The 11,574-nt window shown below is 46.1% G+C and overlaps 4 protein-coding genes across 4 annotated transcripts; 3 read left to right on the top strand and 1 right to left on the bottom strand.

The window, feature by feature from the left end:
- Positions 1-474: 474 nt before the first annotated feature.
- Positions 475-1,515, top strand: MGYG_00491 (hypothetical protein; the record flags this gene model as incomplete). The annotated part of the gene is made up of 4 exons (XM_003176354.1): positions 475-692; positions 754-917; positions 996-1,276; positions 1,336-1,515. 4 exons carry the CDS (start codon positions 475-477, stop codon positions 1,513-1,515), a joined length of 843 nt encoding a protein of 280 aa, XP_003176402.1.
- Positions 1,516-2,541: 1,026 nt separating this feature from the next.
- On the bottom strand, positions 2,542-3,172 carry MGYG_00492 (phosphotransferase enzyme family protein; the record flags this gene model as incomplete). Its single annotated transcript, XM_003176355.1, has 3 exons — positions 2,542-2,733; positions 2,809-3,104; positions 3,157-3,172. 3 exons carry the CDS (start codon positions 3,170-3,172, stop codon positions 2,542-2,544), a joined length of 504 nt encoding a protein of 167 aa, XP_003176403.1.
- A 1,529-nt stretch (positions 3,173-4,701) lies between these two features.
- On the top strand, positions 4,702-7,747 carry MGYG_00493 (hypothetical protein; the record flags this gene model as incomplete). Its single annotated transcript, XM_003176356.1, has 8 exons — positions 4,702-4,875; positions 4,945-5,072; positions 5,143-5,537; positions 5,593-6,089; positions 6,145-6,320; positions 6,373-6,936; positions 6,994-7,169; positions 7,314-7,747. The coding sequence occupies 8 exons, from the start codon at positions 4,702-4,704 to the stop codon at positions 7,745-7,747; spliced, it is 2,544 nt and encodes an 847-aa protein (XP_003176404.1).
- A 669-nt stretch (positions 7,748-8,416) lies between these two features.
- On the top strand, positions 8,417-11,202 carry MGYG_00494 (paraplegin; the record flags this gene model as incomplete). The annotated part of the gene is made up of 2 exons (XM_003176357.1): positions 8,417-10,337; positions 10,403-11,202. 2 exons carry the CDS (start codon positions 8,417-8,419, stop codon positions 11,200-11,202), a joined length of 2,721 nt encoding a protein of 906 aa, XP_003176405.1.
- Between the last annotated feature and the right edge of the window lie 372 nt (positions 11,203-11,574).

Below are 11,574 nucleotides of genomic sequence, written 5' to 3' on the forward strand. Positions count from 1 at the left end.
AGTCTGATCGATATGCTTAGAAATAACCAACTAACTAGGTACCTAGTTAACTAGTTACACGCTTAGTAAGTAGGCTTGTTCGTCCATAGTAACGGCATGATGACGTAATAACAAACCTTGTCCTTTATAACTATTAGAACTACATCCTTTGCAAAACAAAGAAAAACTAAGTCTAATTAATGGTGCAGTAAAGAAAGCGCAAGCAAATACCAGTCCTTTACCAAGTCATTCACCTTTGGTCTTTATCTTCTTACTCGCGATCCCTACTCTCGGTCAACAGCGGGCTACTATCAGTTAGCCGTCCTGTACTACTCATCAGCATAACAGATAAGATAGTCAGGACGTTTACAACAGTCACGAAGATATAGGCTCCAGCATCACGCTATCGTCCTCCAGTTCTATTCTCTCAAGAGTGTTCGAACAAATACAGTTCCTCACGCAGATAGTCTGATCTCTATTGAGTATCTGACAACAATGGGTAGCGTCACCAGCCCAACGCGCTCTTTACGGAGCAACACAAACTTTCCAGCTGAAGAACCGTCTGCTCAGAAGTTGTTCAATAACATTCGAAATGTGATATTGAGCACAAACCACTCTACAGATCTTACTTTTGAAAATATTTTTCCTTCTGCCGGGTTTCAGATTGCAACCTCGTTTTCAGAGGATCCCGAGATTGAAAGACTGCTTCCCCGGTACGTTACCGAAAGCAGCCACCACAAGAAGATCTGAAACAATTTCTAACAAGTATTCCAGAATTTCCTATAACCCGTTAACTCAAGTTCTGACTGCCCGAGTTATGCCGACTACGGTCCATGACTGCCACCAAGAGTGGCTTTCAAACGAGCTGCTCGATATGGTTATGGCCGGGTTCTTGACGGTAGCAGAAAGAAAGGAACTGAGACTCCGCGTTGGAACGAGTATGTTGCATCTATCTTAGCTTTTATTTCACATTTTCCTCTTTTTGAAGTTCGATTTGATTGACCTTTTCTTATTAGGTTTTACTGGTTTTGCGGCACCATATACTTCCGCTGTAAAGGAACCTGATGCGTGTATCCTCCCGGACTCATTACCCCTACCAACTGTTGCTGTCGAGGCAGGCTGGTCGGAGTCTTGGCCACGGTTGGAGGCTGATAAGGATCTCTGGCTTGTTGGAGGCGCAGCTGTTGAACTCGTGCTGCTAATTCGATGGACAAATATCAGTAGCGGCCGTATAAAGGGGGATTTGCACGTTCATGGAAGGGATCCTGCTGGGAGAGTTGTCTTATTACGAACCGAGGTAAGTGACTGCTATCATTTGATTTGAGAATTTATTTTACAGCTACTAATAGGGACTAGTCAATTTTTCCTGCGCCGACAAACAATACAAACCAGGTGATCCCGATATCGAGAAGGCAACTCTTTGGCAGTTGCATCTTTCCCAACAGAAATCCTGCAGATACTTATAACCTTTCTATTACGAACTTGCGCAGAATGGCAGATGGGCCTATTAGGTTTATGGGTTTTATTCCAGCTTAATCCCCCCCAAATGTACCTACACTATGTACCCCAAAAAGCAGTGAAGTGGTGTGATCTCCAGGGCTTTTATCAGGTTATGGCCCCCCTCTTCATAAATAAAAAATGCTGTTATCTTTGGTTTTTACCCTCTAAGTCAACATGTAATTAGTCAACGCCTGTCTCAGGAAGGCTCCCCGATGGTAAACACTTGAAGAGACAGCTCATGAGTCAATCCAATAGGATTATGCTTAAACAAGCTAGCTCTCTAATAGGCCGGGTTCTTATGCTTCAGGAGAAGGCGCCATGCAACCACAGCAGACTTATCCATATAATTCTTGTGGATTTTCTTTTTCTTATCCCCTCGCATCGATTGAAATTCATCAGGCAGCACAGGAATTTCAAGGGTTTCACCGCCATCCGAGCCGCCGTAATTCATAAATGGAAGATCCAAAGGCTGATCAACAGTGGTGTTATCGGTGTTGACTGCCAGGTGTTGACTGCCAACCAATGATTCCTGTTATTTCAGAAGGATTCTCTGGGTTCACAAATATGTTCTCGTGGTGGAAATCAGGGTGCCAAAGATGACCACGGAGAAGAGCTAGATCTTTTGGGAGGAAAGTCTCCAGGGATTGCAAGGAGTGCTCCAAAGCCGCAACTTTTTTCTCCACAGTTGGTAAGTAAAGTGGACGGGATCCGTAAATCAGTAGTGTTTGCTTGGGAAATGGCAACAGCCGAGCAGCCTGGATCTCTCGATGGGCGACTGCCCTTTTGTAGCCAACAACCGTACTCCCTAGATAAAACAGGCAGATGAGTCAATATGGAGTGAAATAACAGGCAAGTTGGCTTACAGAGACCCTGATTACAGCCCACGGAATCCCGTCCGTGTATAAACCATTCGTTGTGCGAAGCTGGACCCACGACAAATCTAGGGTTTTTGACTTGATTTCCATCCTTATCAACATAAAGCTAGCCTGCGGGCGGAGTGTCTACATCCCCAGCGTAGTACAGACTTCCGAACCGTGAGAATGCAACAGACACCCATTCATTCTAATGTTTGAATATATTAATCAGAACCTTCATCTTATCACTCCCCAAAAGGTGTTTCCAGACTTTCCCCAGTGGAATGCCCGCAATCTTCTCCATGATGATGTATTCAGCTCCCACAGAATTTTTGCCGTCATCAGCTTTAGAGCTCCATGCATAGGCTCGTGGAATGGGAGTTTTAAGCACAGTTCTCATCTTTTCAGCCATGAATATAGAGTGAGAGGTTAGTATGCGTACTCAGCTAGCAATGTCGTTTCATGGAAGACATACAAACTCCATAGTTGCAACTTCACTAGCGGTTGTAAGATGGGTTGTAATGGCAATCGGGTTGGGAACTTTGCCAATTACCTGCTTTCCATCCTCAAAGGTGAAAACAAAGGCTTTGTTGAAAAGGCCATCAGCACATTTTTCGATATTGACAACCTCCTTTGCGCCAACAGTATCTGCGGCTAGCCTAGCCAGTTCGTTCATATCAAAGCGCACATGTCGCTGCCGCATCTCCTCTGCCTCGTTAACAACAAAACGCCCCCGGGTATAATTGAAAAAGTTCTCTGTTGAGTTCCAATCTATGTCAACTTAGCTTTTGTTATTCAAATGCAAGTTTTGAAGATTATCCACTCTTCTGAGTCGCCATTATTGGTATGGCTTTGGTGAAGAACCGGCTGAAACGATTTTGGTGGCCTGGGTTTGCTAGTTAATAGCATGGTAAATTAGATAAAAACAAACAAAATAAGGTACAAAACGCTGAATATTCCATGGCCTGGTTCATAAATTTATTTCTTCTCCAAAGATGCATCTGTAACTGAGATCGTGTACTGGAGATGGAAATAAGTATTTGGCCAATAGAAATCCTTATAGTTTCAATAATTAGTTATAAAAAGAGAAACGTAAGCCAATGGCTTAAATAGTATTTCTGACCAATAGAAAGCATCGCCCCTGTCTGGGGAAAGCAAGCCAATATTCGCTAAATTGGTTAGTTGAGCTTAGATATTTTACCCCCTTGAAGTTATGTAGTTGACTGTGCGGAGTACTTCGTATGGAAGGCCTCAATTATAATACGGCAAGTCGCACTATACAAGGGAGTTCTTGCTCATTCTGAGTAATTATTTGCCCTGGAAGGATTTTGAGTCAAGCCAGGGTTGTTTTGAGGGTGTCTTCACGTAAAACCAAGCGAACTGGTGTCGTCGTCCAGCTTTTAACCTTGTCGGGTGCCCAGTAACAACGGTTACTTGGTAACACAACAGATCCCCTCGCAATCTTTACCAGAAATGGATTGGCATAAGCAGGCGGCTTGAGAGATCGGGATTAGAACATCCCGCCTCTCCGCTGTAGCAACCTCTTTACGGCCGGAGGTTCAACCGTTTGTCCGTCCGTGTGGACCAGTTAAGAAAAATCTGCGGATGAGTTAACTCACTAGCTACCGGTGTATGTCTAGACAACGTAATGCGCATGGGGGGTACTTAATGAGGCGCAGGCCGAAAACCCCGGAAGCGCGACAGGGCCTCCTTTGCGTTGCTCCTTGCTCTTCCCAACAATATCCCATCCGCATCTTGGACTCCTGTACGGCTGCACCGGAATGAACAGCGTAGTTAACCAGTTGCTGGAGCGTTAGTAGTCAAAGAATGTGTACCTACTCCGTAGTTCGCGGCGGAAGGGTTCTCGAAAACCACCAAGCTTAGTCATCTTCACGTGCCTTATCGACGCCCGCTGCTATCGCTGCCTTCTAAGGTTGATACAGAGGAAGGCAGCAAGACTCGCGGAGCCAGCGGACAAACGGTCATCTTACATCCACAAACTCAGTGAGTACGTCGTGCTGCGGAAAGCAATACGTCTTGGGATACAATGCATTATTGCCAGCTACCTGATGTACTTTTTCCTCCCTTATGCGGTGTATCCTTATTAATAAGCAGCCAGACATTTTGCTAGCCATTATCCGCCACAAGCATTCAGAAAGACGGAGTCTCAGCTTTTTTTTATACCACAGCTCCCACGCGCTTCGGACCAATCTATTCAGCATCCTGACTCTCTTGCTAGCTCCCGGTATTCGATAGGCTCGGCCGGATAGCTCGTGCAGCCTTGGGCACATCTTCCGAGCGTGCCTCTACGTCGAAAACGCTGCGGCCTGGCCTCCCCGCAAAAGAGCTCCTTGAGCTGTAAATGAACATGTCGGGAGCGGATATGGACGCCACTACGTTCGATAACCGCGGCTCAAATGCCAATCAAACGCCCCAAGTATTTGGAGCCTCAAACCCAGATGGTTCCCCCCTAACACCATCCCTCCCGGGCACGGCTTTCGCGGAAGATAATAACGATGCAAAAAGGAGGAGGATTGCTAGAGTATGTGGAGTGCCCTACGAGCTTGAATTATGGACTTCCCGGGATAATGCTTATACTATTTGTTTATAGGCATGCGACATGTGTAGGAAAAAGAAGATAAAATGTGATGGGAAAATGCCAAAATGTTCGCATTGCATAAACTACAAGTCCGAGTGTATCTTTACACAAGTGGAAAAGAAACGAAATCCTCCCAAAGGGTACGGGTTCCCTAAATATGTCAATATTTTTGGCAGAGCCATTGTCTAACCTGCTGTCTTTCATGATTAGGGCAAAGTATATCGAAGGACTCGAGAACCGATTGGGACGCATGGAATCGTTACTTCGGCTCTCTGGACTTTTATCTGAGACTGATGCCAGAAAGACTGATTTAGGAATGCTAGAAAAAAGATTGGCAGACAGGGCAGCATCGCCAAGTTCACAGCAACAGCAACAACCACAAGCTCCCAAAACTTCCACTATACCCACAACCTACAATACTTTCGTGGGCTCGTCAGCGTCTCCTTCTAATTCTACCCCCCGTGGTGATCTGAATGCTAGCCCGAGGGCTTCAACAACTGCGGAAAGCCCTGATTCCCAGAAAGAGTCTGAAGCAGAGGTTGATTCTCTTTCAGACATGATGTGCTCCTTGGTTACGAATAACTGCGGAGAAACGCGATATATAGGTATTTTACCCAACGCTTATATTCCCGGCGGCAGCTACTAATTTTTCTATACCAGGGTCCTCCTCTGGATTCTCTATATTTTCTCCAAAGGGCATCCAATGGGTGAATGAGAAAACGGGCGATTCCTCTTTCCAGCATATGATCTCATCTGCATGTGTGGATGACAACAAATGGATATACTGGAAACCAGAAATATTTAGCGACATATTTGCCCGTCGGGTTTTTAAACCTTTACCACCCAAAGAGGAAGCTCTATCTCTCTTTAGGGATTATTTCGAAAATTTCAATTGTATATTCCCTCTATTTCATGAACCTACTTTCATGCATCTAGTTGAAAAGCAATATTCAAGAGATCCATATGAAGGTTCTGGGTGGTGGGCTAGCATCAACGTAGCTTTGGCGATCGCGCACAGGCTACGGGTAATGAGCAATCTTGCCCCTCAGGAAGAAGATAAAAAGGCATGGCTTTATCTCAAGAATGCCATGGGTGTGCTTACGGAGCTTACAATGAGAAATACCGACCTCCTAAGTGTACAGGCTCTGCTTGGAATGGTAAGCATTGATGATTTTTTTTTTGCCTTTAATTGATGCTTACTGGACACTGCAGGCGTTATTTCTTCAAGGGACACCAAATCCTCAGCCTTCATTCTTCCTTGTCGCAGCTGGAATCCGTCTCTCTCACAGCATAGGCCTGCACAAGCGTTGTTCGGGCTTCGGTCTAAATCCGGTGGAGCTTGAGCAACGGAAGCGTGTCTTTTGGATTGCCTACATCCTAGATAAAGAGTAAGCATACGCGGTTCCTATGATGTCTGAAACTTGCTGACATTGTTAAAAGCATCTGCCTCCGATCCGGTCGCCCACCCGTGCAAGATGATGACGACATGAATGTAGAACTTCCCAGTGAGGATCCTCCCGACAACATTGGAAACGTTCCCCTTTCGGATAATAAAGGGAAAATAAACCTGTTCCGCCTCATGTGCATATTCGCAACTATTGAGAGCAGAGTATACAGACAACTATATTCCACCAAAGCATCACGACAATCTGATGGTGAGCTTCTCAATACCATCGGCGAGCTAGATCATGAACTTGAGGAATGGAAGAATAGCATTCCTATAGATTTCAGGCCTGAACATGAAATAAAGACCACCCATAGGCCTCTAATCCTACCCATTGTTGTTCTTCATTTTGCATACTACAATTGTCTGACCACTATACATCGAATGTCTGTCCATCATGGATATTGGACAAGTCGTCTTTCGAACTACGCCATACAAGGATTAAATGCTCGGCCACTCAACCCTCGAGTGTTCTCGTCTGCCATACTCTGCGTGTCAGCTGCTCGGGCATCGATCAACCTTATTAAGTACATTCCACAGGGTGATTTTGCTTGTGTATGGTGAGTAATACATCTAAACGTACCTTGTATTCAAAGAGCAGGAAACTAATATTGTAGGTTGATTCTTTATTTCCCTATATCATCCTTGGTAACACTTTTTGCCAACATCTTGCAAAATCCACTGGATGCAAGAGCTCGATCAGATGTTAAACTTATGAATCTTGTGGTGAATTTCCTCTCGATGCTCGCTACAGATGAGTCCAATGGTAGCGTCAAGCGCATGCTCAGCGTTTGTAGCGAGTTTGAAAGAATAGCTAAAGTCGCTTTAGACCGAGCCGAGAAAGAGTCGCAGTCAAGGGCGTAAAAGGAAGACAAGTGATGTACAACAGCAGGAGGAATCTAATATATCACCACCTGTCAAGGCTAAGGATACCCAGCGCCCTCAGATGCAGACGACGGAGTACCCCAAAGTATCAAATGCCCAACAACAGCCATTAATTCACCATTGCTGGCGCACATTAACCACAATATATCGAGCACATCATCGAGTACATTCCCATCACCTCAGACATCATCACAGAATGCATTTGATACAGTGATCAACGAGGATATCTCAGCTGCACAATTGAAGAATACCGCAAGATTTAACCAGGAGCTCAATGATATTATTGGTGGCCCTGGATTAAATGTCAATCCTGGAATATTCAATGTTGACCAACAGCTTCCCAGCAACGACTCAATGCCCCTGGATGTATCGTCCTTCCAGCAACCTTTTGTCCCTCAGGATTTATGGCAGATGCCTATGACCCTTGAATGGGACTGGGCGGATATGTCCAACGGCTTTCCGTTTGCTAATGGGGCTACAGAGTAGTAAGAGTCTTATCTACTTGGCGAAGCCTCATCGAGCTCAGAGCTGCGGAATTTAATTTTCTATATGGAGTGGGTTATTTTCTATTGCCAGCGCGCGGTGTATTGGCCATGAAGGAGTTATTTTTCGTTTCGGGTTGACTGCTTTTACGTCGTAAGGGACCATTGGCTTCTGGAAGGTTGGTTACACATAACTATATCCTCCCAGGATTTTTACCTGTTGATATTTTGATGGCTGGTACATTCGAGCATGGGTGGACAGGCGTACCAATTGTGGGAGTACGCACTGAATGGATAATCGTAGATAGTAACAAATATATTCTCATCTCATCTTCAGCTGCTCTTCATCTTCAGCTCTTAAATAACACTGGTAACCCCTTTAAGTCCGAACGGCCCAAAACATCGTCCGACACTTCTCGTTGATGAGTCAGCAGTTGGCGAAAAATTCGGAACAGGAACAACTTGTGAAGCTCAACCGATTTGGCAATTATCTCGACTTCATCTCGCCCTCATACCAACCTCGCTCCCTATATTTCCTGTGTCCAGCGAGAGGCAGCTTTATATTTATCTTTAGGAGTGGTCGTGTGGGTTGTTGCTGTGCCCTGTGAGAGCTGATTTCTGGACGCTTAATTGATCCGATAGCTTACCTGTTTCCCCGTGCTCTGCTCCGGCTATGGCCACACTCCTACGGCGCCCTGGCGGCCTCGCTCAGTACTCCAGAAGAGCTGCTGGATACACGGCCTTTTCGCGCACACCATTTTCCGCCTCCCTCCCTCAATCTAGACTCTCAGCTTTTATTGTCGCAAACCGCTCACGGCTATACGCAACCAGCAGCACGGGCGGCTCGGAACCTCCCAAGGATAAAAAGAACGGAGAAAATGATATTGGGAAGCATGCGGAGCGCCCTTCACACGGTCAATCCGGTGAAAGCGAGGGAAGCGAACCGAAATATGCTCTCAATGCGGAACAGCGAGAAGAGTTCGATAAAATTGTCGACCAACTCAAAGTGAGCCTACCTAAGTCACAGGCGAAGCTTATTGAGACGGCTGCGGAAGTCATCAAGCGCGAGGGTCTGCCAGAAGAAGTCAAGAATGCTCTGGAGGAAGTGAGGGAATCGAAACACATCAGCCTATCAAACGCTGCTAAGCTTGTGCGAGTTCTAAATAAGCACTCTGTGAAGTTAGCTTCTAGTGTGAATGAGGAGTACTCCAAAAACTCACCGGAGGCGCAAAGAAAAGAAAATGAAGCTTCCAAAGAGGAGAAACCAAAGGACGAGTCCAAAGAAGGCCCCAAACAGGAATCCAAGGAGGAGTCATCGAATAAGTCTGAACAGCAACGGCAACGCAAGGATGACAAGGATCAGCCAAAGGGCCCTCAGTTTAAGATAATGGACTTCAAGTTTGATGCCGGAAATTTCTTGGTTGCTGCTTTCATTTCTTATTACGTCTACCGAAGTGTTTTCCCTGGCGAGTCATCGCGAGATATTACATGGCAGGAGTTTAGGAATACCTTTTTCGACAAAGGCTTGGTCGAGAAACTCACTGTTGTCAACCGCAGCAAAGTAAGAGTTGAGCTGGACCGAGATGCTGTTGCTAAGTTATACCCCGAGTCGCCAGCCACCAACCTCAACTTCCACTACTACTTCACAATAGGCTCTGTTGAAGCCTTTGAGAGACGCCTGGATGATGCCCACCGAGAATTGAACATTCCTAGCTCAGAACGGATTCCAGTCGCATATGCCGATGAAGTTCCATGGCTAGCCACCTTGTTGTCCTTCGGTCCTACCCTACTACTTATCGGTTCGTTCTTTTGGCTATCAAGAAGGGCTGGTGGTGCCGGAGGTGGTGGCCAGAGCGGAATATTCGGCATCGGAAAGAGCCGTGCTAGGAAATTCAACCATGAGACTGATGTAAAGACAAAATTCGCAGATGTCGCTGGTATGGATGAGGCTAAGGTAGAAATCATGGAGTTCGTCAGCTTCCTCAAGAAGCCAGAGCAGTTCCAGAGGCTAGGCGCAAAAATACCTCGAGGAGCTATCCTTTCTGGTCCGCCCGGTACCGGTAAAACTCTACTAGCAAAGGCAACTGCCGGCGAGTCTGCAGTTCCTTTCTACAGTGTCAGCGGCTCTGAATTCGTAGAGATGTTTGTTGGTGTTGGTCCATCCCGTGTCCGTGACCTGTTCGCTACCGCCCGCAAAAATACCCCTTGTATCATCTTTATCGACGAAATTGATGCCATCGGAAAGTCAAGATCGAAATCCAACTTTGGTGGCGGAAATGATGAACGTGAAAGCACTCTAAATCAGATTCTCACCGAAATGGACGGATTCAACACTTCAGAGCAAGTTGTCGTTCTAGCTGGCACAAACAGACCAGATGTCTTGGACAAAGCATTGATGCGCCCTGGACGATTCGACCGACACATTGCAATCGATAAGCCCACAATGGATGGGCGAAAACAAATTTTCGGCGTCCACTTGAAGAAGATTGTCACAAAGGAGGATATCGAATACCTAAAAGGTCGATTGGCCGCTTTAACTCCAGGATTTTCTGGTGCTGATATTGCAAATTGTGTCAACGAAGCTGCATTAGTTGGTATGTTTCAAATTACTTCTCCCTTTCTTCGCAAAGTTTGGATTAAATCTAATGAGCACTTATAGCTGCCCGTATGCACGCGGATCATGTCGTTATGTCACATTTCGAGCATGCTATTGAGAGGGTTGTTGGTGGCTTGGAGAAAAAGTCACTTGGGCTATCGCCGGAAGAAAAGCGTACTGTTGCTTATCATGAAGCTGGCCACGCCATCTGTGGCTGGTACTTCAAATACGCAGACCCGCTCCTGAAGGTTTCAATTATTGCTCGCGGTCAGGGCGCCCTAGGCTATGCCCAATACCTCCCAGCACAAGGCGATACTTATCTGATGAATGTCCATCAACTTATGGACCGTATGGCCATGACGCTTGGCGGACGTGTTAGTGAAGAGCTACACTTCGACACCGTGACGAGTGGAGCTAGTGATGACTTCAACAAGGTTACTCGCTTAGCTACTGCCATGGTTACCAAGTTTGGAATGTCCCCCAAAATCGGAACGATATATTTTGAAGAGGACCAGCAACAGCTCCACAAGCCTTTCTCTGAGGAGACTGCCCGGAATATTGACATGGAGGTTCGACGTCTTGTTGACGAAGCCTACAAGCAATGTCGTGATCTCTTGACTGAGAAGAAGGCCGAAGTTGGCATAGTCGCTGAAGAGCTTCTCTCCAAAGAAGTCCTTAGCCGCGATGATATGATTCGATTGCTTGGCAAGAGACCCTATCCTGAATCTGGAGAGTTTGCTAAGTACTTTGATGGAACTGGCGGGAAGATACAACCCCCGCCACCAGCAGAGGCTCCAGCTGATACCTCTGAAGTCGGTCATGCAGAAGCCAAGGGTAACAACCCGCCATCACCCTCTACTTAAATACCCCCTGCCCTATCCGCTTTTTGTTTAGAGTCAATTCTCCCCCCCTCCCCCCATCCAACCCCTAACCCCTTCCATATACGTGTACTATCTAGCTCTCCCGGCCCTTCTCCCTTCGCATCCATCCGATTTGTAATTCTTTGTTTCCTTTTGTTTGGGTGCAGTGTCTTAAATTTTGTCATTTTTCCATCTCCTATATATCATTGATTGAGGTGTTGGTAGAAGTGTTCGTTCGGAAAGCATATCAAAATGGGAAATCCATATGCGGCCAAATATTCATGTTTATACACCCTTCTATCCGGCGAAGTGATGGTTGTTTTGTTTTCATTTGCTCTCATCTCTCCCCATCTCCCTCTCATCTCTCCCAGACAA

Source organism: Nannizzia gypsea, genomic scaffold (assembly GCF_000150975.2).
Source record: "Nannizzia gypsea CBS 118893 supercont1.1 genomic scaffold, whole genome shotgun sequence".
Lineage (NCBI taxonomy): Eukaryota > Fungi > Ascomycota > Eurotiomycetes > Onygenales > Arthrodermataceae > Nannizzia > Nannizzia gypsea.